Here is a 25609-nt window from a genome sequence, read left to right as displayed (position 1 = left end):
AGTTGGCCAGGCATATCACGATGTGCCTGAAAAACAAAACAGATAGCAACGCATTCGTCGATATTCCTAGCTCTATACCGGGCACATCGTGATATAATATGCCGAAAAAAAGAAAAAATTAGGTACAACGAGCGAAGTGAGGAGTGGTTAGTATTAATTGTGACCACATCGCACGAGCCGAGCGAGCGAAGCGAGCGTGCCACGGCAGGCAGTGGACGGTGAAGTGCCAGAACTGATATAGCGGCGTTTCATGATATGACTAGGAATTTCATGATTTGCCTAAACGTCACTAGGTAATTCGTTAAACGTTGAGTTTTGAACGATAAGGCGGATGTCCCTTAGCCAATTCATGAAATGGCGCCATTTCACGATACTTAGGCCGAGGAATTTCGTGATTTGGCGGATTTTACGATCGGCCGCCGACATATATAAGTACAGACATTTATGTGATTTTTAAATCGGGGTCACTTTGATATTTCTGTTTTAATGTCCTTTTTTTCGTGAGTTTTGGTCATTCATTGATAATTATTACGACAACGATTACAGAGACATTTTCGAGTAAATTTTTCCACTTTATTGCATTGTAACGTTAATATTTACTATCTTGTAATTACATGCCTACTGCTTTTTGTTCATCCACCATCCTAATAATTAATACCAAACCCGGGATTTGGACTTTCATCATCATCATCATCAGCCCACAGCAGTCCACTGCTGGACATATGTAGGCCTCTTCCATGGCGCGTCACAACACTGTCTTCAGCCCCTCGCATCCATCCGCTGCCAGCGACCCTGACTTGGACTTTAATTATTGCTAAAGTGACTTCGATCTTTCACGAGTTTACTCTTGTCGTGACCACGGCCACTGCAATGTAGCGATGAGGTAGTTTTAGCAATAAATCTTCTTGATTGAATAGACGTTTAAAACCATCGTGTTAATGTTGACGTAATTTGATCATCGTCATTGAAAATATTTATTATTTACTTCGAACCTATTTGTTAAAAGTGTTTAGTATCGTGTAGTTCTTACAAGTTTGTAAGATTACAATAAGTAACTTCCCCCTCCCCTTGTCCTGGCTTGAGTCCAACTAAGAACTTAATCAAGCTTACCGGAAAACACGTTGTAGCGAACCTCTTTCATGAAGGAAGTGGAAAATGTAAAAAAAGTACGGCACGCCGATCGTCGGGCTGACGGGTCGTCGCTCCACAAAACAACGCGGGTGTGTAAACGGTCCAGTTGATTTTCACGTTGTGTATCCTTTCATGCCGTTTCATTTTGATTTTAAAAGGCATACACATACAACACATGAATGCATCTGTATTCGAAACCCAGACACACTTTGTAGGTAGAAACTTGTTAAATGTTCTGAAAGGCGAAACTAAGTTCAATGAAATGTTTTGAATGTCAAAAATGATTTCCATGCAATATCTCATATGACTAAATAAAAAGGAGTTGCTTGCTTCAAACCTCGGGACTCAACATAACCACGACATTGCCCGTTTTGCTAAGAAGTTCGAATTAAGAATAATTTACACAAAATAAAATAGGAACAAGGGGCCACGTGTCACAAATTTAATCTGTTTCAGTAGTTTAATCCAGTTTAAGTTTGAGAGTTCCATTTTGACGCTACAGAACGAGCTTAAACCTAAAACTGAATTTATTTTTTGCTGCAGACAGCCTTAATCTTTTTATTCCTTCAATTTGATTTATTTATTCCCAAATTTCTATAATACATCAGCGGGGGAGGCCTAAGTATGGCCAACAGTAAGTAGACGTCCTACGGCTGATTAACGATGATGATGATCATGTGATGGATTGCAAAAGCTAAAAGAGAACTTTGAATTGAAAAAAGCTAGAAGCTACTGATAACGAAGGTGTGGCAAAGCTAGACCGACCAACACGAGCCACACAAAGGATTGCTGCAATTCTTTTGACGCGTTGAGCGCTGCGAGCGAGAATCTAGCATTGAATATTGATAATGATCTAGAAAATCTACATTTTTAACCAAACGAGTTTAATACAGCACGATTTTTTATTCAGAAAGTGGTTTTAATAATGCTAGCTCTCAAACGGATAAAACGATATGATTTTTTTGTTTTAATGTGTACCTATTTTTACCCGACTGCGAAGAAAGAGGGTTATTTACCGGACTGCAAAGAAGGATGTTTGACGCGCATGTATGTATGTATGTCTATTCCTATGTCCTCTTGTAACTACTCAACGGCTGAACCGATTTTGATAAAGGATACGTCATTGGATTCGGCCTAATAACGCGAGTGGCACTGCGTGCATGAAATTCTTAAAAATTTAAAATGGCGGATTGTAAAGTCAAATTGTATGTTTTCAAAAAAAAAAATATTCAAATCTATCGAGTAGGGTATCAAATGAAAGCTAATAACTAGCCCATTCTAAATATATATTAGTTATAATAGTTTTAATCTACCATTTTCACAGAACTATTAAAAAGTGTGAAATAAAACAATCAATTTAGAAAAACAAAAACCGACTGCTATAAAAAGTACTAAAAAGAAGAAAACAAATCTAGTGGGCTAGAACTTTGTTACATAGCTGAATTAAAGTTCAGTTGAATTAACGCTCAAAAATTCTTACCTAATAATTGTCGTGAATTATTGTCGGTAATTTAAGTCTGCTAACCTCTCAAGGTTGAAATAACCCTTAAGCTTTATAATTCATACAAAGATTTTAATCAATTAGTATCTAAGCAAACCTAATAGTCAAGGTGTATCTATCTCAAAGCGATGGCAAATTCTTAGAAGTCTTCATTAATCATTAGCTCTATGTTCGCTTGCAGCTAACAATTTCTAATTAAGTTAAGCACTGGAACAGCACTCGCTGTTTATCATATTAACGTAAGTCATATTTACAATTTCAACTTGGTGTATAAATGTGCCGCGTGTGGATTTATTACAAAGCGCAATAGGCGGAGGTTTCAATTACAGTAATGATGAATGGTGACGCTGAGAATGCTGGCTCGGCGGCGTCGCGTGATTCAAACGTATTAGCGTATTTCACGATACGAGATCGGAAATAAAAGTAAGTAAGTATATTAGATTTATTTAGATAATAAGTAGGTAGGCAAATTATTTTACAGTTGATACTACGAGTAATTATAATAAACAATACAGTTATACTTACAATCAATGTCATTATGGTAGGTACATAATGCGATCCCCTAGATTAAGGTATATTATACTACCTGTAAAATTATTATGTGCGATCAAGTATTGCAAATATTGAGTGTATAAATAAATGTGACCGGCTAGAAATGCTTATAACAATTCGACATAAAACACTAATTAAATATTTTTTATCCACCCTTTACATAAGTAATGAATGTTTTGGTAAATAAGCCGACAAGTGAGAGGACAGTTGGGTACTTCTTCGGATACAGCTCCAGAAAGTGTGTACACAACAATTGCCATCCTGATCTTCAGGTAAAAAATTTAGTTAATCCGGTGGAGCTAAACCTTGGTGCTTGTCTCGGGCCTAATGTTTATTGATTTAGTCAAAATGTATGTCACGAAAAGTGTCGTAAGTCTCGTAACATATATGACTCAGCTAACCGTTCCCCCTCGTTTTTGCCACAACGCTGCGGCCAGGCGCCTCTTGGATTAAATTTTCCTAACATAATTACAACAACACGCCTTGTTGATGTGTGTATCTAAGAATAATGAAGACATACCCCGTGTACATTAATAAAGTACCTACCTAACTTAACCCACAGTAATCCACCTAACTTAGCCTACATATATTATTTAATTCTATGGTTGCGAGTATTCTACACCCACTGTAATTATTAATCCTACAATTGTTGAAATTATATTCTCGTTGGGGCAAGAAATGTTCATTTAGGTACAGTAGAGGCCATCTTGTGTAAGCAATCTAAGGACGACCGATTACTTCTGTGTTCTGTCTATTTGGAACTCTGATATATATTATGAGAGGTACCCACTCAGCCAAGAATAAACAGGGAATATTACTGCAATTTTCTGCCGTCAGAGTGTAGCACTAGCACAAACCGTAAACTGCCGTAAACAGTTTTTTGAGTATCTTAAATGCCCTTAGGATAATATTATATTATTTCAATTACAATTTTGGAAATATAGCTCTATCGTTACTATCGATGTAAATATCATGTTATTTTGATACTAATAAATATGTCATAATTTCTATTATGTACTAACTCTTTGGTCATGACCATGGTCCGTCATGGCGACAAAATATACAGAGAACTGACGTTGTCATGGCGGTTTGCGCTGGTGTAGTGCAGAGCTTTCCGTAATAGGTATTCCCTATTGTTCAAATTTGGTATTTTAAGTACCTAAGTAAAATGTTTAGTTTATTCATTTATTTAGCATCTTGATTATCAATAATAAAACATATCCAAGAGAACGTATTTACATGTTTATAATAAAAAACGATTATTCGTTGCTTTCGATTTTTTTTTACAGCGGCATCAAACACACAACAACATAACACTACTATTAAAATTCATGGACTGTAAATATTTGCTCAACGAATTATAAGTTTTATATACGTAAAATAAACATGAACCTAGCATAAATTTAAAATAAGGGTTGGTACATAATTAAGTATAGCCTAGATTAAGTTTAATAACAAGTAGTCTTGTCCACTTAGCGCGATCGTAGAGATTGCAGCGACTCCACAACAATTCCTAGGGGTGATTCGAATGGAATGAGGGTTCTCTTAATGTAATTTTCAGTCTCGTTCAGGGCAAATTTATGTAACGGCGAGAGGTCGCGAAGTCAAGGGCCGCGACCTGATGTTATCTGATACGTTACACGACGGTGTATAGACACCTAATTGTAATCACAACCTTATTTTGAATGAAAATAAAATGATGTCTCAGTTTTTCGTACTTTAATGATCTAACCTATAACGACACTACGGCTAAGGTAATAAGAGAATAAATAGATATAATTAATGACCGGATGGCCAAGTGGTTAGAGAACCTGACTACGAAGCTTGAGATCCCGGGTTCGATTCCCGGCCGGGGCAGATATTTGTGTGAATAACACGGTTCTCTATCGTTTGCCCGAATTTCATATGTCCGAATGTATCGTTTTCTAGAATTTTCATTTGCCATAAAGTAATTTATTTCTGAAATAGTAATTTCTTCAGAGTTGATATTAAACTAACCTAACCTACTGCATTCTTTAGATGACATTTAAAAAAAACCTGAAAACAGCACGGTTCTATATATTTTATGGCAAACGTTGGTATGGCAAGTGAAATTCGGGCAAGTAAAGGTAAACGGAGTAACACGAATGTTTGTTCTCGGGTCTTGGATGTTTAATATGTATTTAAGTATGTATTTATCTATACAAGTATGTTTATCCGTTGCCTTGTATCCATAGTACAAGCTTTGCTTAGTTTGGGACTAGGTCAATTGGTGTCAAGCGTCCCATGATATTTATTACTTATTTATTTATTTTATTTTAATTGACACCAATCGACTTAACGACGTAGTCCCAAACTAAGCAAAGCTTAGGTACTAGGCAACAGATAATATCATCATATCAGCCGTACTGCTGGTCATAGGCCTCCCCCATAGACCTCCAGTTCTTATCTTGGAAGCAGCCTGTATATGTAAACCGTTAACCCGCAGCTTTAACCAGAAGCCGTATTGCCTAACACACTTGGAATCACAATCGTTTTCACTATTTCTTACAGTCACACGGTGTACGTATGACGAGGGTAGAAAAAGCCGGTGAAAGCGATTGCAAACGTCAGCGCGTTAGACGATACGGTCTCAGAGGCCGTAAGTATTGTCTAACGTTTTTGACGCTCGTGATCGCAATCAACTGTCATTTTTTGTATGCGAAATCTGTCATTTGATTGCGATCGCGAGCGTCAGAAACATTAGGCAATACGGCCTTAGGTCATTTGTCTATCTCGTTGGTGGATTGCCACAGTAAGAAGTATTTATTTATATTAACAAAGTATAGTCGAGTTCATAAACATATGTAAGCAAAAATTGGATCAAAAATATCAGAACACGCTTCTACGCCTTTAACAATAGAGTCGTGTTCAGATATATTTTTGATCAAATTTTTGCTCACAAGTTTATGAACTCGACTGTACCTACACCTTAAGGTTTCCTTACACGACATGTTGCTAAGTTTGTAATGAAGTCATTACATACAATTTTGATCATTATTGCTTTATAAGACAATTCTTATCAATATAAATAAAAATTGCATTAACTATTATTCAACATTAATTTACTTAACTAAAAATAAATGGTTGAAAATTGATATACCATCAGATGAATAAAAACATCAGAGGAAACTCAAATACTTCAAAAGTCAAATAAAAGCGATACTTTATCTTTTGAAAACTGTACTTATTCGGTAAATAGAATAATAAAAAGGCTCGAATTTTAAGGCGAGAGGTTCTTTAATCTTTGTAATTACTCATCTCGTTTGAGCATCTCAAACAAAATCTGTAAGCCTTTTTAAATAACTCAGTATAAGGTAGCGGAGCTCAGTAATATATATATATATATTATTTTAAACTCGTTGTTACCCGTGACTCCGTCCGCGTAGAATTCATTTATCCCTATCCCGCGGGAACTATGCAATTTTCCGGGATAAAAACTATCCTATGTATTTCCCTAGACTCAAACTATCTGCATATCGAATTCCATTTAAGATCAATACAGCGGTTTAGACGTGAAAAGGTAACAAATAAACAGATTAAGTACAAGCTTTCGCGTTTATAATATTACTGGGATATAATATAATAAACAAAAAAAAATGAACTTCATATGCTTTTCAATTTACTCTAGTGTTTATACTTCTGTCAAATAAAATGCTATATTGTACTGAAGGGTGTACCTACACTTGAAAAATTAAAAATAAATAAATATCACGGGACAATTCACACCAATTGACCTAGTCCCAAAGTAAGCTTAGCAAAGCTTGTGTTATGGGTACTAAGCAACGGGAATAATAATATAATAGAATAATTATATAGATAGATACATACTTAAATACATAGTAAACACCCAATACCCGAGAACAAACATTCGTATTTTTCATACAAATATCTGCCCCGACACGGGAATCGAACCCGGGACCTCAAGCTTCGTAGTCAGGTTCTCTAACCACTAGGCCATCTTGTCGTCTAAAATTGCGTCACACAGTTCATTAGCGAGATAAGTAAAAGGAATAATATGATCCTCGGCAATAAAACGAAGAGGTCATAAAATCAGGTGGTCGGGGGAATTGGCGCTCACTGGCACCAATCAAAGCAAATTACGGACACGTCGAATTCACCTTGTCACGTTGCCAAGGTGTTGCTTACACTTGAGAGACCATTCGTGTTATTTATCACGAGATAAGTGAACAAATAGTTATGTCAGTGAGTTAGCGATTGTACTAAAAAATATATTTTTCACTTCTAATATAAATACCAGATGTATCCCGGGGCTCCGTCCGCGTAGAGTTCGTTTATCGCTATTCCACGGGAACAAAGGAAATTTCAAGTATTAAAACTATCTTTACAGGTCCTTTCCCGGGACTCAATCTGTATCAATATACTGAATTTCATGTGAATTGGTTAGAGTTTTAGACGTGAAAAGGTAACAAACAAGCAGACTTATAAACTTTCGTATTTATGATTTTAGTGGAATATAAGCTGCATACATAATAGTTATTTGTGTCACGAGGGAGCAAAATGGTGTATTTACGGCGAGGGCGTACATTGAATCCAGAATGTAGCGAAGGATTCTACAATAGAATCCTAAGCGTAGCGAGGGATTCTAAAGTTGAATCCTGAGCGTAATGAGGGATTCAAGTGTTAACGCCCAAGATGAAAATAATTTTGCTCCCGAGTGGGTCATACAACTTTTCACACCGAGCATTAAGGAACTTGAAAAAAAAGATCTAAATATTATTAAAGAACAACCAGCATAGAAAATGGCATAGCTTTACAATTATCAATTTCAAAAAATAGCATTTGCAATAAAACACTTAGAAAAGCCTTGAACAGAAAAGTTGCACTTTGCTCCCTCTCGTCAGGGAGGAAAAGTTACTTTTCTGAAGGAGAGGTGTTAAAAATATTTTTTTGATGCTAGGGCATAAAACAAAATACGTTATAAGTCGATTGACAAAACTAGTTAGAATATGCAGATCCAAGGCCTTGCAGCTTGTATCAAATCAGAATAGTCCTTCACTCTCTTGACAACTTCATAAATGGAAGGCTGTTTCAGAGTACGGTCAACTGATCTATTCACCAACCACTTTAAGATAAATTTTGATTGAATTCATGGAACAAGTTCAGATGTCGTGTACCCTGACTTCTAAAATGAAATAAAAAAACTAAATAAACTATGGTAAGTACCTAAAATTTAAATATAATTCGAAATTTTCCAACAGTATATGAATTTTTGATGTACAATACAATATATTAGTTCCATATTTTTTTTTTTAAAGTATACTTTAAATCATTTAATAAAATATGCACCGTACAAATATGTAGAACAGTTCCTGGGGACTAAGACTTCAAATACAGGTTCTTTATCTATTATACTCGTACATCTGGAGTGTAGGTGAGCTTTTCAATTCGTCGCGTTCCGTCGAAATTGAATTTCAAGTGTTTGCTGGTCACATTCCGTTCACTTAGAAAGCTGACGGTTCACTTTGAACTCTTTGAGAGAGGTAGAGTCAAGTATCAAAATACCTGTAGATATCGCAAAATAGTTTAATTTTATTTTAAAGCTGGTTTTGTAGTACTACTTAGAAGCAGAGTGAGCATTTTAGGTAGGCAACGAACAGTTAATATAAGCCAAAAGTGTTAGTGTACCGTACAGTCAGCATCAAAAATATACATATATTTGAAAAGCTAAAAATATGTATACAGGACTTTATTAGCTGAACATTAAGGTCGTGTATATATACTTTTTACTTCGGCTGTATTCATATCTTTGTTGTTGACTGTACATAACCTTTGCCATACTAGTGATCACTGACGTCACGTTAAAAATGTAGCCAATCTATATATTTATTCACTAAGTTCATACGTGATATACATATGATCACATGTCAAACGTGTTTAGCCCCTTTGCTCCTAAAAAACTGATTTTCCGATGCTCCTATTATGTTCCGAAATAACCTTTACACGGTACGTAAAAAGCCTGAATAACGATGTCTCATGAATGACACTCCAGGCACAATGGTGCAGAAAAAAATAAGTGAAGTACTTGCGCCATTACCGTGTCTCTACATGTTTTCTCGGATTATTGTGCTCATCCCACTCACGCGATGCGCAATCTTTAAAGGATTACGTAACCCTAATATGAGTACCTATAACAATTTACCAGTTGTTTGAGTAATTGGGCAAAGAATACAACCGTTTGAAGTGGACTTGCGCGGTCAATATAATTATAGATAACGAGAAAGGGTAAATATGTCGAGACCGAGAATAAAGATGCTCAAATGTTGAATTACAGTAAAATACCTATGGTCTAAGAGCCAGTCTAAGAGTGACCTTCACCGATCTGTTAACCCGATAAAGCACATTTTTAAGGAATTATATATAAATAATAATAATAATTTTATAAATTACTGGCACTTGAGGTATCCCATCTTAGGCCTCTAGGTTGGCAACGCATCTGCAATACCCCTGGTGTTGCAGATGTTTATGGACGGTGGTGATCTCTTACCATCAGGAGACCCACTTGCTCGTTTGCCATCCAGTCGAATAAAAAAAACTAACGAATGGAGCAGACAGAGGACTAAAGTTGGTAAAGTGGTGTAGTTGGTGGTAAAGTTTAACACAGAAAGTGGAGATGGGCCGAAAAAATTAGGTAAGCATAAGAAAAAAATCCGATTTAAAATATTTATACACGCTGCTAATAATTGTCATGAGACCAAACCTTTAAAACTATGGCTGAACAAACCCAAATATACTCGTACTCGTGTACATACGTTGCCAAACACAAGGATCACGCAATTCCGTAGAAGGTTACACACACAACAAATACGAGCAAATTCATAATATTTCCTTTTTCTCCTGAGTATTCAATGCAAACAGTGGAATGATTGCGATTGTTTGTGCTGACAAATAAATAATAAATATCACCAAATTATACTTCTAGTACTTACCTAACAAATGCAGGTGGTAGGGCCTTGTGCAAGGTCCGCCCGGATTGCTACCTCCATCTTGCTCGCTAATCCTGCCGTGAAGCAGCAGTGCTTGCACTGTTGTGTTTCGGCGTGGAGAGTAAGACAGCCGGTGAAATTACTGGCACTAGAGGTATCCCATCTTAGGCCTCTAGGTTGGCAACGCATCTGCAATACCCCTGGTGTTACAGATGTTTATGGGCGGTGATGATCTCTTACCATCAGGAGACCCACTTGCTCGTTTGCCATCCAGTCGAATAAAGTAAAAAACAAAGCATTTTAATAATAAGCCAGAATTGTATAAGAACATAATATTTAACTTATTACTTACTTTCGTGGAATTATATAACAAATTCCCATGGGAGATACAATTTCTACAGTACGAAATTCAAAAAAACATTGACTAACTGGTTACTAAGTAATTGATTTTATACTGTTAAAGAATACATAAACCATGCTCGTAAAATGTCTAATCGAATTTATACACATCTCATTCATTTAAAATTGACATTATTAAATTCAAAAGCTTTATTTATTTTATTATTTTTATTGTTTTAAATCAACGATGACATGGATATATAATACTCATCATTTAATATAGCTGTGTGCAAAGTGCTAGTTCAATATCTGTCTGTTGCCCTAAAAGAACTCTTTTAGCAAAATTGTAAGGTCTTAATAGTAGATATTATAACACCGGAATTAGTTAAGAAATGAAATTGAACTGACAACTATTCCATCTATTCATATCCATCGTTACTAGTGTAAGTTGTATGATAATACAGTAATCGTAATAGTAGAATTCTGGTGTCCCTGCCAGGACCGTCTCCGTAGGAGGGAACACGTCAACGGTTGGTCCGAATGACTTGAAATTTGGTGCAAATATGGAGGACGGATTACAAGTACAAACGAGTACAAAGTAATACAAGTGCATTCGGCAAAAAGTAAAGCCATCAAAAAAAGTTTGTATTCAAAATGGAATGGAAAAATAAAAGTTATAGTCGGAACTATAACTTAGCTAGATATCGTCAAAATAATGTAGCCTCGGTCAGCTCAGCACTGACTAGATATCGTAATAAAAATGAAATGGTGGCATAAGAGTTGGTTCTATTTTTTGCGAGAAATCGAAATCAACATAGAATTCAATGTGGTGTTGTGAGGACGGGTTTTAGATTTATTTTAATTTTTTTAACTCATTCTTTACATGACTGAGATTTCACCTCTTTAGATTACACTTAATTCTCCGACAACGACTTTACTACTTTTACTAGTTTCAAGGAAATCATTAACAAATCATTAATCCACACGAAGTTTAAATAGTAAACCCGCACATTCTTTACGCTGTCGAACAAAATTGGGTAGGTACCTACGTATAAACGTAGAATCACACATCTAATAAGTAGTTTCATTAGTTAAATAGGTTTTTATGTCTCTCCCGTATAGCGACATAATGAACAGGGGCATGCAAACCACCGTGATTTGATTACGAAAGATCAGTAGATATCTTTTGTTGAAGTGACATTTAAAACTAAATACACTTACCTAATAGAGATGTGTGGGTGACTGGTGGAAATCTGAAAAAAAAAAATTAAAGTAAGTATATATAATATAGTAAACACTCAGAAAGGTTAGGCAATACGGCCTCTGCTGGGCTGAGCTGAATTGACACTAGACAGTCAAGTCAAGTCAGAATCTTGTCACTGTAAGCCATGTGACAAACTGTGACTTTTTATATGAAATTTCAAACGTGAAGTGAGCGACAAGGTAATAAAGTGTAGATTCGATTTGTAGCATTCAACATGGCGGATGTACGCGATATCTTATTTTGGTATTTCTGCTTCTTTGGCTAGTTGAAATATAATTTTAACAGTGATCACAAAATTCTATATTACTCTCGTGTCTAACATTTTTTAATTCGCAAGTTGTCTCCGCGTGGTGAATTTAGCTATAAAGTTGCAAAAACTACAATCTCCGTACAACGTGAAGAAGATGAATATATTTATCTTTAATTTAACTGACATTGGCCCAAGCCTTAAGGCCGCAATTGAGGGGAATAATAATAATAAAGTGTAAAAATATCTTTAACTTCGATAGTAATAACATAATCTTCCTTTTAGACTCCACAACAATCAGGTAGTGCCGGGATTACAAATTTTTCGCTACGACTTCAAAAATTTTGATCACTCATCGACGTCATTCCATTTAGTTGAAATCATAAATTTTACTATTCTCGTTGCTGCCGCAGTATATTTCGTACAAAACACCATAGAAAACTTCCCTCGTAATTTAGGTAATCAAAGAAACATTTCTTCCACCGCAAAATACGATATTTCGATTTAAATTTGTAAACTTGCTTTTCAAACAGAGAGCTCTTAACGCAGAAGTTTTCAGTGGAAATATTTACGTTGGCCTTTGTCGGTGAAAGGAATTATGGAATTAAGTCATCAATTTAGATACAAACTAAAGATTTTCGCGCCAACAATATTGGAACTTTAACTTTACTTTTCTAAGACATGGATGACCTTTAGAACGAACTAAAAGAATTTCTTTGCTCACGCGCGACCAGAAGATAGCTTAGTTAATGCAAGATATGCGTGTTCATGCAGTTCCTCCACCTGACACACTGTAAAAACACACACAAATCATACAAACCCATCTATCACCACCACCACACTACACTAGTTAGTGTCAGGGTCAGTGGTCAATGCTACAAACTTAGCTATCATAAGGTCGCGGGTGAGCAAATAAATTATTTTAGTTCATTGATATGGACCTCCGCAAAGTAACGCCTGATTCAATAAATTACCTTTAGAACGATCACGCAAACATAATAGGAGGTTGGCAAAAACGCCTACTGTCCCTTCTAAGGTTGTTTCTTACACTAATTATCTAACCTTGCATTTCGTTAATAAATAAAAGGCTATGTAGCTCAAAGCAAAGATTGCGTAAATGTCTAAAACTGTGATATAATTGCTTCTGAAAGTTAGGCAAAGACCATACACTGTTAATTGCGCTTATTGAATATGCAAAAGAGAAATTAATAATCCTCGAGAAGGATGCGCGCCGCGTCGCCGAGAACTTAGCAAGTAGTTAAGCACCCGAGAATGTCGTGTTCTTTGTTTTAGAAAATTCATCCTACTTATAACAAATGATGGAAACTATTTTAGGATGTTTGTATAACACAATAATACAGGGCGTCCTGATAAATTAAGAACCGGTGTCCTTGATTCAGTGTTAAAAACAACTTTTATTCTTTTTAAACAAATTTAAAATGAAAATAGTTTTCTTCGTAATCAAGAGCAAAAATTCAATGCCATAAACCATTAATGAAAAATTTAAATAAACGTAGCGTTTGTTTCTTAAAATTTGGGTAGGTATACGAAAAGAAGCAGAACAAAAAACAATATTGGTACAAGTACCAATGACTGGTGCCGTCACTACTGAATTATCTTTTGGACATTGCAAAATGTGGTCGTTTTTTTACAAATAATAAAATATAGAGGACCGGTTACTAGAAAATGAGAGTTAAGTAAAATTTAAAAATGATTAGTCGATTAAGGTTAGTTTACCAAGTATAAGCGAGACCTATAGCCGGTCGTACACAATTTGTTGAGATAACTCTAAAAAAATACTTTTTTGACGTTCTAAATATCATGTTGTAACTATTCAAAATTAAGAAACAAGCAAACAGAAAGTAAACAAGAATATTAACGATGGTTTATAATGTATGAAACGTTCGTTCTTACTTAACGTGTTCTACGAAATGTTCGTAGCAGGTGTTACGCCGTAGCAGCACAGCGTAGCAGTTTACTAAGTGCTGGAATCATTTTAGTGCCTGTCAAAAAGTTGTAGTGAGTGAAACATACGTACGTATTTAACCATATAAGTATGGTATAGGTTGTTATTAGTATGATAATTATTTAAAAATGGCACTCACACAGCTCACACTTTGCTATAATATGTTTCAAGTTCAAGGTTTTTTTTTTGTGAGCTCACTACTGGTTTCGGTGTTCACTAAACAATATTTGTTTTGCATTGTACAATTTTATGAAATTATTTGTGTGTAACATTCGTTTTATCTAGTGATTTCTAGTCAAAGGACTTGATAAAGATCAATAAAATTAGTATTATTCATTCAACATGCCAAACCGAGATTTTTAACTAGAAAAAAATTATCTAGTAATGTTTTCATTTTTATTTTGTTTAGGTTAAAAATCAAATCTCTCAAGTTGTGTATGAGATCCTTCAATATATAGACTATGAATATGTTTTATGTAAGTATAGTTAATAAGAAGTATGCAATCAGCAAAAAATCGTGTATTTAAGATGAATTTATACCAAAAACTTATTCGTGCAAATCCTATCGAAAATAGCCCCAAAAATTAACTGAACACATATTTAAATACTTAGGCTCACACGTTTGTAAATGCGAGTTTAAAAATAAAAGTTCCTCTACAAACAGAAGGGTTTCGCGACTCTCATGATTTATGCTCTCACACGCCCTCTCGCGGTTGATAACACAAGTTCAAAGGACTAGTTCGCAACAGATTGATGGCGTTGTTTTTGCGTAACCGTCAGTCAGTTTAACTTTAGTAAAATAAGAATGACTGTTTCTCTTTAAAACATTATTTTATGAAATATGGAATAGCAAGAGGGCCATTTGATGGTAGATAAGCACTACCAAAATCAAAAATCATCATAATCATAATCAAATCAAAAAATATATTCTGTTCTGTATGTATGCCGCAAAGGGCTCTTTTACATGTCACTTTTTATATTACCAGCTCTTCCGGAAACGGTTACGATTCATAGGGACTATAAAAAATTAATACACTCACTCGCGCACGACCAAAGCCGTTGCTTATAGTTCATTGATATGGACCTCCGCAAAGTAACGCCTGATTCAATAAAAAACTAAGCTTGGCTCGTTGAAATAGGGATGCTAATTTGCACGCAATAATTTCACTCTTAATTATCAAAGGGCGTTTGTCAAAAAATAAAACCTTGTAAAACATTTGTACCACAAGCAAATGGCGTGTACAAAGTTTTCGCGGTCGCAATGTCCACTACGACATTTGCTCAAGCCCTCAAATCCAAATCTACCGCTTGAATATTCATAAGTGTTAAGCGAATTCGGAACCCGAAGGCTTAACCACTAATTTGGGTACAAATCAGACGTGACTAATTTAATTTTATCGCTTAATTTAGTTTAGTTTCGTATAGTTGTAGTGATTCTGAGAAAAGTTAGTTAAATTGGTTGTTGTAGATGAATTTTTTTGGTTCGATAATCAAAAAACTATTCAAGTGTGAGTCAGCCTCGTGCATCGAGTGTTCCGTTAAACCCTGAATACACCGTCCGAATAGCAATTCTGTGATGCATTTGGCCTCAAAGATAACTTGGATGTAATAGAACATTATCACATAATGTCAAGTTCATAGGTCATTGGAAAGTTAGAATATTTTTCTAAATACTCATCTCATACAATATTTTTCTACTCGTCGATATTTATAGAATAGCCCTTCGACGGGTAGAGCGTGTTTTAACCACCATGCCTTAGCCCACCTTATAACTAACAAAAAAAAACGACAATTTGTTTGGCTCTGGGTCAACAAGCTTAAACAAGCTTAAGCTGTGAAAATTTGAAGACTTTAACTCATACAGTTTGGTAGTAAAAGCTGTGTGACAGACGACAGACGGACTTGTGACAGCAATATATCCGTTTGGACCTTTTGTGTAACGTAAAAGCGCGCTAAGCAATTTTAGCGACCACATAAATGTACAGTCAAGGAAACTGAATCACGTGCCGGGGTGGATTCTTTTCAAAATCAATTCGCTATCATTTCTTTGGCAGATGTATGGGATGTCAACATGACATTAGTAGTACAAAGGTTCCACCCTGGTAAGTGATTAAGTTTCCTTGACTGTACACAAATATTCAACCTTGCTTAATTTAAAATGTGGTACAAAATCAATTAGTCGTTGAAAATATTATTCGTTTTGAAATCAATCCTTCATAGGACACTAAAAATATAAAAGTACTAGGTTTTGCCCGCGGCTTCGCCCGCGTTGAATTCGGTTATCGCTGTTCCTTCGGGAACTGTGAAGTTTTCCGGGATAAAAAGAAGCCTATGCCACTCTCTGGCCCATAAACTACCTCTATGCCAAAAATCACGACGTGAAAGACGGACAAACATAAGTACACACAAACATACAAACACACAAACACACACACACTTTCCCATTTATAATAAGTATATATGGATGATTCATTTTATAGTAGCGTATCTAAATTCGCGGGACCTGGAAAAGTTACGATATTTCGTTATGTGTCAACATGTTTTATTCAGCTGGAAACAGCAAAATATTGAAATGTAATTAAAATTCTGCTAACTGATACAGTCTGTCATTGTTTTTGGGATACATATCATGCATAAATAATAGATTAATCCAATTAATTTGGTACGAGTACAAGATAAGCATTTTTACGATCCAATATTTTTTCCTACACAGAAAAAATAATAATAATAAATTCATTTATTTCGGGCAACTTGGCCCATACAATAAATACCTTACAGACTAACATAATATTTATAATCAAATGCCTAACTATGTGAATTCAAATTGATTTACAAATTCCTACATTTCGTTTATTTTGGCATGGGTACTAGGCAACGATTATATATTAGATCTATGCTTAATAGATCGATAATTATCTATTTAGATAAATACCTACAAACTAAACGTCCAAGACTGAACAAATATTTGTATTAGGTATATTCGTACAAATAGATATCAGCCCCGACCAGGGATCGAACCCGGGACCTCAAGCTTCGTAGTCAGGTTCTCTAACCACTATGCTATCAGGTTATCAAAACGTAACGTTAATAAACGAAGTATATTTTTCTCTCCGACCAATGAAAAATAACACTTTGGCACTAGTTTAAAGGTCAACAACTATTAATTGACTTGCTAACAGGCTCCTGATAAAAAGCGTGGAAAGTTTTAACGAACTCATTGCCGCCATGCGGAATGAATAAATTCTGGACGGTTTATTTCAATATGCGATCCATATTGAAAATTGTATTACGAGTCTTTGACTAAATGATTGATGTCAAACCTCTTTTAAACACATCAATAGATTTCAATGTAAAAAGCGATTCAGAGTCATCAGATGTAGGGACAAGTTAAATTCATTTCTAATATTGTAATTATTTTGTTCGTACAAAATCATGACGTGTCGTTTCGTTAAAATTTAATATACGAGTTAAGTATTATTTGAATAATATCTGCACATGCTCGTATAATGTGAAGGATTTAGGCAGCGGATTGGATGCCAGCGGGCAGTGAGGACACTTCCACTGAACGTAGATATAGTTTAGATATAGTTAGTGTTTAGTATTGTAACTAAGAGACCCCATACATCCCTGTATTTCTTTTATTATTATTTTTTGTACTATTTTTTCTTTAATTGTATAATATAGTTTTTAAGTATTTTGTTTGTAATTATATTTTTATGAAAAAATGACTTTCTGCCAAGTTTCTTGCGGCGCATTCTTCTTGGCAATGATGGTCTTTCCGAAAGCGCTGGTAGTTTAAAAAAATGACGTGTAAAAGTGCCCATTGCGGCCTATTTATGCGACGGAACGTTTAGTGTGTCCTGTATTCATTGCCTGGCCAAGGCGCTCGCTGCACAGTCGTTACCTAGCAGAACACGTAATGTACAGAGATAACGCTCGCCGCGCCGCTGACCGCTCGGTGCCCGCTACCGTAGAGACGGAAAAGATCTATGTCACTGAAACACTAAAACACTATAAGAAAGTGATTCGCACGCAAATCGCATCCGTCAATTCGGTTGAGCCCTACGGTTGACCTATCAGATTGACAAATTCATGTCGCATATAAATCATATCATTGCCGTAATCACACTTCAACGAACGACAGCCCTCATAGGTTATTCATAAGTTTACAGAAACGTATGGCAAACATTTTTTCTCCCGGACGGAGTTGCGCTGTTAGTCCGAGATTTTATGGCTACAGCGGACTTGAAGCGAGCGGCACGAGGGATGCTTGGTCAATAGTATATTTAGTTTACTTAACACGTATACGTAAGGATTTAACGACTGCGAAGCATGATTAACATTAGAATTATTTTTATGATAAGCATTAGAAGTATAATAAACAATGATCGAATTTAGTTTACTAAATGAAAAGAAACATACGTACTCCTATTAGTATTCGATAAAATCAGTCATCCGTATTCAAAAACACAAAATGGTTTGGTCAAAAGTTCTAAAGTCTCAATTTATTACAACGAGGATTACAAAAGTCTCAAGGTACCGTTTGAAAACAAAAAAATTATTAAAGTAAGCCCGCGTCGCCCAAATGAAGCATGCTCGTAATTGTTCCGGACAGTGTACCTGCGATTGTTGGCAAGACAAATTAAATTTCCGTTATATTTTCGAGATTATTCATGAGAGTAACAAGCGGGCGCCGGAAATCGAACCGGAAGCGCCGGCTTGATCATTCTGGGTCCAAATAAGCACTTTAACATAAAATTTCATACCGTACAGCGTACATTTCAAGCGCTGGAGGTGAAATCATATTTTTTATACCTAATTACCTGACATGTATGTATTGTATTTTTTCATAAGGTAATAAATACTACTATTAGTAATATTACTATTTCTGGTGTACAATAAACAGTCTTTGTTCTGTATTGTATTGTAAATCTAATCTAATACGAGTTGGTAAGGTTGCAGTGTACCAAAACCTAACATGGACAATGGACATGGTTAAGAATAGATTTCCAATCAATAAAATCAAATCAGTCTTCAATGGATTTTACTTTATTCATAACACGAAACTCATTGGATCGTGATTAAGTAATTCCCTGATAACAAAACTGGACACGGGCTCATGTCCATTTGAATACAATATGCAAATATCGAACGGATCAATTGAGAATTCGTATCATTGTTATATTGAATTTTAAGTAATTATAATTTTACACGTGTAAAATGGCAAACATTCAACAAATTCCCTCTACAAGTGGGTACATTTTATAAAGTTACTAGCTGTTGCCCGCGACTCCGTCCGCGTAGAAGTATGAAAAATCTCATGTAAAATCCTATTCTCAGACCTACCGAATACACACAAAAAAATCATAAAAATCAGTCAAGCCGTTTCGGAGGAGTTTGGTTACAAACACTGTGACACGAGAATTTTATAGAAAGATAAGATAACAATTTTTTTGTGGTATACTAAATAAATTATTTCTATAACACACAATATATACTTTAACAATTGAATTTAACTTTGATAGTTTGTAAGGCAATTCAAAGAAGGTACAAGCAGTATAGTGCAGCGTGCGCTGCACATTGAGTTCATTATTCACGGCAACTAATGAGTACGCGCCTGCATTTTTCTGTTCTCTTGTATAGTATGGCGTGTAGAATTTATAACAAGCTTGTTGTTCCTTTTATGTGATATCTAAGGGTTTTGTATACAAATTAGTTTCACTTTACTGTTCTAAATTTACACAACGTTATAAGGGAGTGTGATTATTATTGACTTTTTCTCGAAAATGTTTGTTGAAGTCGTCGTTGTCAACTACTTAATAAAAGGTGAAGACATTGACGTTAAAACTAAAATTAATAAAAAAAAGTCTGGTGCGCTAAAGTCTCTTCGAATGTTGCGACATATTCCATTGCTGCCTAGTGGTCAAATTTTTAAAAATGTAAAAACACCTTCATAAAATGAAGGCACAGCGCTTTTTACACTGTCTGCAATAGGTTTAGGTGCTTTAGCTTCATTGGTGACGGCGGCAGGCGGAAGATTGTTTTGTTAATACTTAATTTAATTACTACACTTAGCCAACAAAACTCTTATCTTCATTTTTTTATTACTGAACCCGATTCCAAAATTAAACAAGGTTTTATTTAATGCAATGCAATGCAATGAAAGCTTAAAGGCTATTTGTTGGCATTTCAAAAATCTTAATTCCTCTCCTTTCCAGCACTATTTCACAAAACTGCTTTTTTGTTTCGTTTTCTTTCTTTAATTAAATTTTTTTAGCCCGCTTTAGGGTGTATACTTGGCAAGTAAGTGCATAATAATAATAGTTGTAAAATTAATTATATCTACGTACCTAGTACATTTATATTTATGTTTTTAAAGACACACAATAAATTAGTTTTATAGTTTACAAATTATCTATTTATTTATGTAGTCTTATGTAGTTAATGGTGTGTAGTATGTCTTTAAAACGGTCCGAGGGTTGCCGACGGTATTGGCTGAAAATCAGCGCTGGGGTGTTCTTAACTCTTCAGCATTATGCTGAGCCAGTGTCCGATTCACAACCGCAATGACACATACCTTGGTGTTGTTTTGTTGGTGTTGTTTTTTTGTACCTAATAATATTGGTGTCTTGTGTTGTGAACAAATGTATTTTCTTTCTTTCTTTCTTTCTTTCAATTATTTTCTAGACATACACTAGACTATAACTTTGGTTATGGTTACAATTACATAAAAATATCATATTGCCGTCTTAAATGTTGAGCAATCTTTATTTACATATACAGTCTTGTAGCAATAGCTGTTTGATATAGGGTGCGCCAATTTGTTCAGTGTCCATAAGGTCAATTGTAATTTGGTACGTAGTCGTTTAATCTTACCTTACACTTTTTAGAGTCATTCGTTTATTACAATTTGAGCTCTGGCTGAAGATATTCTATATATTCTCGGAATATTTAATAACTGGTTATACAAAATACTCTTCAAACAGCTCAGGAGGGGACGGTCAATGCGGAGCGGATGCTTTATAAGAGGTTAAGTAAATGACAAACGTCGCCCCAATAGGCCTTTAAATTATCACGAGAGCACGTCAGAACCTCAGCGAAATATTAACTCGAATTTTTAAGTGCTTAAACAGCATTTAAAATATCAGTTTGTGATTTGAATTACAGTATCCTAATTTCGAGAATTACTTAATAAACAAATCCTGCGAATACGGAGGTGAAATTATTTTAGGTTATGCAAATGGAAATAAAGCAAAAAGAAAGGTCACATTAAATGGAACCTTGCCATTTTTACTCTGCGGCGTAAAAGGTTTTTATACAAGACGGAATATAGCCCGCAAATGTGACATTCTGAATTCTGAAGTCTTTGTTCTAAAATGTTCTACTAGAAAGTATGATTTCTCCGCTACCATACTATGCTTTCTATGAGCGGAGGAACAAGATTATATCGAACCCCGAGAAGTAACACCTAAATAAAACAATTATTCACTGTAAAGGCTGTTATAGTCTTTAATCAGTGATTAAAGGAAAAACATTATATTTTAAAATTAACGGACATGTATATTTGCGAAAGACATTGAAATAAGAAAGAAAACAAAACTTCATTTGAAATCAGCCATAGACAAATTTCTACATAAAGTGTTAAAAAAGGTTATCCCTAACACTGCCCCTTACTCGAGGCAATCATATGTTTCACAAATTTAAAACAGAAATGATGTATAAACTCTGTGCGAGAGTACAAAATACAAAAGAAATTTAAACTAAATCTAAGCATTTCACAAAGAAATCATGTTTCATCTTAGATAAGGCTTTTGGAAAAAGATCTGCCTCTAATTCAGCTGAGGGCTTGTACGCTAAACAGATTACTTTGCATTCAACACATTCCTGTATAAAATGATGTTGAACATCTATATGTTTTGTTCTACGAAAACATTCGTTCTCCACCATCTTGAGTGTGTGCTATTATTATCATTATAAATAGTAACAAGATCATGTGACTCATTCCTACAATGTAACTGTAATAAAAAGTTTCTTATGAATTTTGCCTCTTTAACAGCATATTTCCAAGAGCATTTATTATTCAGCTTCTGTACTAGAGCAAGCGACATTTTGTTGTTTGTTGCTATGCCAATTTAAAACGCAATTACCAAACCTACTCACGAAACCTGAATAAGATTTTCTATCGGTTGTATCCCCCGCTCAGACTGCGTCGGATGAAATTTTTAACTTTATTAGTACCCCTCTTAAAATTGAGTCCGTAGCCAGTTGTCCCAGATAAATATCACAGTACGCGTTTAACGGCAAGCCAATGCGATTCATTATATAACAAGGTGTTATATTGACTAAGTTTACTGCACCCAAAAGCTATATCTGTACGTGTGCATACAGCGAGATACATTAAGCTTCCAATAAGCTTTGGTCGATTGTCTCGGCTTTCGGCTGATTGAAATTAATCTCCATGGGAGTCGCTATCTTGTGACAATCTTCCATGCCAAATTTAATTAAAATATTTTTCACATATTAAGCCTGTGTCTATTTTAAAGTTCCTTGCTCTCTGTCCCTTTCAACTTTCATACCCAACGCTTGTTTGACTGGTCCAAGCAGTTTTATTATAAAGTTGGAACTACGATTGGAACTGAACAGTTGAACACGAAAAAATCATCAACGTATAACGCTATTATCACCTGGTCTTTGAAATAGACACATTTTTCAGTCTTATATCCATCGCTTATCAAAACATGTTTTTTTTTTCGTTCTAAGCTTTACTGGCTTATTTGAGTCCATATAAACTCTTTTTCAGTACAAAGACTTTGTTCTGCCCCTCAATTGCAACTCCAGTAAGTTGTTCCATGTAAATACGTTCATGAAGGTCTCCATTAAGGAATGCCGTGTTTACGTCAACATGTTCGATATCCATGTAATTTTCAGTTCCAATTACAAAATGTAAACTTAAAGAACAGTAATTTATTGAATCAGGCGTTACTTTGCGGAGATCCATATCAATGAACTAAAATAATTTCCTTGCTCACCCGCGACCTTACGATAGCTAAGCTTATGCAAAATATGCGTGTTCATGCAGATCCTCCACCTCCACACTGTAAGAACACACACAAATCACACAAACCCATCTATCACCACCACCACACTACACTGACGCGTTTCGAACTCAAACAGAGCTCATCTTCAGAGTGACACAACCGTACACCATGCTACCAGTTGTTAGACTAACAAACCACAACCACCGTTCTAACTTGTCACTGTAACTCCCCAAGTACCCACATACGTTTTATGAAACAAAACAAAACTACCCACAAATTATTAATAAATATTTTTAACCGTCCTTCAAAACTACCTTGATTTTTATTTATTTACTGTCAAGGCATGTTTTATTAACTACCATTGCTGAAATTAGATCCAAGCCGTAGCAAGGGAGATGAAACTAAATTTACCTGCTCATTAATAATAGACCCCATACTGTTGTATCTAATTATCTCCATGCATTCTAAAACATCGAGACGAAACCCCTTGCCACAATAATGTAACACTTCATACGAATCTGAGTCCGATAAAGAATGATTTAGTTCCAACAAATGTTTGGCAAAATTCGACTTATCAGGATGCTCATTCCTATATGCCGAAACATGCTCTTTAAATCTAGCATTAAAACTGCGTCCTGTCTGACCAACATATACTTTACTGCAGTCAAACCATCACAGTCTTTTAACAAATATAGGTGTAGCATTTCATACGTTGGTCGTTTGTCTGATAGAATTTGTGGTATTTTAAAATCAAACAATGTTAAGGTAGCCTTTAGGACTAACAACTCTTTATACTCTAAACTTTGTAACCACAAAGAGAAGGTAGATAAAGGAACTAGATCGGGTGTATACAAGCTCACTTGTAATGACTGCAGTAAAGTATATGTTGGTCAGACAGGACGCAGTTTTAATGCTAGATTTAAAGAGCATGTTTCGGCATATAGGAATGAGCATCCTGATAAGTCGAATTTTGCCAAACATTTGTTGGAACTAAATCATTCTTTATCGGACTCAGATTTGTATGAAGTGTTACATTATTGTGGCAAGGGGTTTCGTCTCGATGTTTTAGAATGCATGGATATAATTAGATACAACAGTATGGGGTCTATTATTAATGAGCAGGTAAATTTAGTTTCATCTCCCTTGCTACGGCTTGGATCTAATTTCAGCAATGGTAGTTAATAAAACATGCCTTGACAGTAAATAAATAAAAATCAAGGTAGTTTTGAAGGACGGTTAAAAATATTTATTAATAATTTGTGGGTAGTTTTGTTTTGTTTCATAAAACGTATGTGGGTACTTGGGGAGTTACAGTGACAAGTTAGAACGGTGGTTGTGGTTTGTTAGTCTAACAACTGGTAGCATGGTGTACGGTTGTGTCACTCTGAAGATGAGCTCTGTTTGAGTTCGAAACGCGTCAGTGTAGTGTGGTGGTGGTGATAGATGGGTTTGTGTGATTTGTGTGTGTTCTTACAGTGTGGAGGTGGAGGATCTGCATGAACACGCATATTTTGCATAAGCTTAGCTATCGTAAGGTCGCGGGTGAGCAAGGAAATTATTTTAGTTCATTTAAAGAACAGTCTTACAACAGGTGCAAAAGTTTCTTCATAATTAACTTCATATTGTTGAGTGAAACCTTTAGCAACTAAACGAGCTTTAAATTTTTCGAAGTTACCACTTGGATCTACTTTTTCTTTGAAAACCCATTTGTATTTAATTATGTTTCCATCTTTTGGTCGATCAACAAGTTCCCAGACACGATGTAACATAAGTGAATTATATTCCTCTTTCATAGCTTTCAACCAATCGTCAGCTTTTTCACATTTCATAGCTTGATTATATGTCCTAGGTTCATCTCGTCCCATTAAGACTAGCTCAGTGAAATAATTCATTTCATAATCCTTGAACCTTATAGGAGGGTTACCGGTCACGAACAGATCTGGAATGCTCATTAATTTCTGTATCAGATGCATTTTGCTCTATGATATGAGATTCTTGCTGAATATTTTTCAACAATTCATGCCTTTCAACCTTCTTCCTGTTCTTCAGATGTAATTTCTTGTACATTAAAATCTTCAACATTGGAGATTATATTAGAATTGGTAGATAAAGCATCAGGTATAGCATACTCATCATTGTCAGGTTCATTAACATTTTATATCAGAAGTATTCGAATTATATATTGAAACTTCAATATTATTCGGTAAATCTTTGAAACTATCATAAGATTTTCCATTTTTAAATTTGCTTCCTTTTTACATTTTCAAGGAATTCCACAAAACGTGCTTTAATTATTTTTGTGCCATCAGCTGGACCTCCAAGTCTATATCCTTTGGTATGATTACAGTATCCTAACATAATGTAAGTTGATTTGGGATCAAGCTTATTACTCTGAGATTGTGGAGTGAGAGCATATGCTGTACTACCAAAGACTCGAAGATGACTGAGGTTCACTTTGGATCCAGTCCACAATTCTTCATTAGTAGCTTTAGTCAAAGCAGCAGTTGGACTACGATTCTTCAAATAACAAGCAGTATTTACCGCTTTTGCCCAATATTTTTTCTCCAAGTCAGCATCTTGTAACATGGCACTAGCTTTTTCCATTA

General features: G+C 35.2%; 2 protein-coding genes across 2 annotated transcripts in view; both read right to left on the bottom strand.

Annotated features, from left to right (window-relative positions):
• The window catches only part of sNPF (short neuropeptide F precursor), a gene marked incomplete in the record, with an annotated part of 98056 nt that overhangs the window by 45260 nt on the left and 27187 nt on the right, over window positions 1–25609 (bottom strand). The window contains 1 exon segment of the mRNA XM_074086935.1: window positions 11710–11741.
• LOC141427182 (uncharacterized) lies at window positions 24569–24976 on the bottom strand. Its single transcript, XM_074086413.1, has one exon. The coding sequence runs from the start codon at window positions 24974–24976 to the stop codon at window positions 24569–24571; it is 408 nt and encodes a 135-aa protein (XP_073942514.1).

Source organism: Choristoneura fumiferana, chromosome 4 (assembly GCF_025370935.1).
Source record: "Choristoneura fumiferana chromosome 4, NRCan_CFum_1, whole genome shotgun sequence".
Classification (NCBI taxonomy): domain Eukaryota; kingdom Metazoa; phylum Arthropoda; class Insecta; order Lepidoptera; family Tortricidae; genus Choristoneura; species Choristoneura fumiferana.
The sequence above is the reverse complement of the archived record's forward strand: the minus strand, read 5'-3'. Positions and strand labels throughout refer to the sequence as shown.

What these genes read in the sequence shown, in the direction of transcription:
- LOC141427182 (XM_074086413.1), bottom strand. Translation starts at nt 24,976, where the DNA reads ATGCATCTGATACAGAAATTAATGAGCATTCCAGATCTGTTCGTGACC.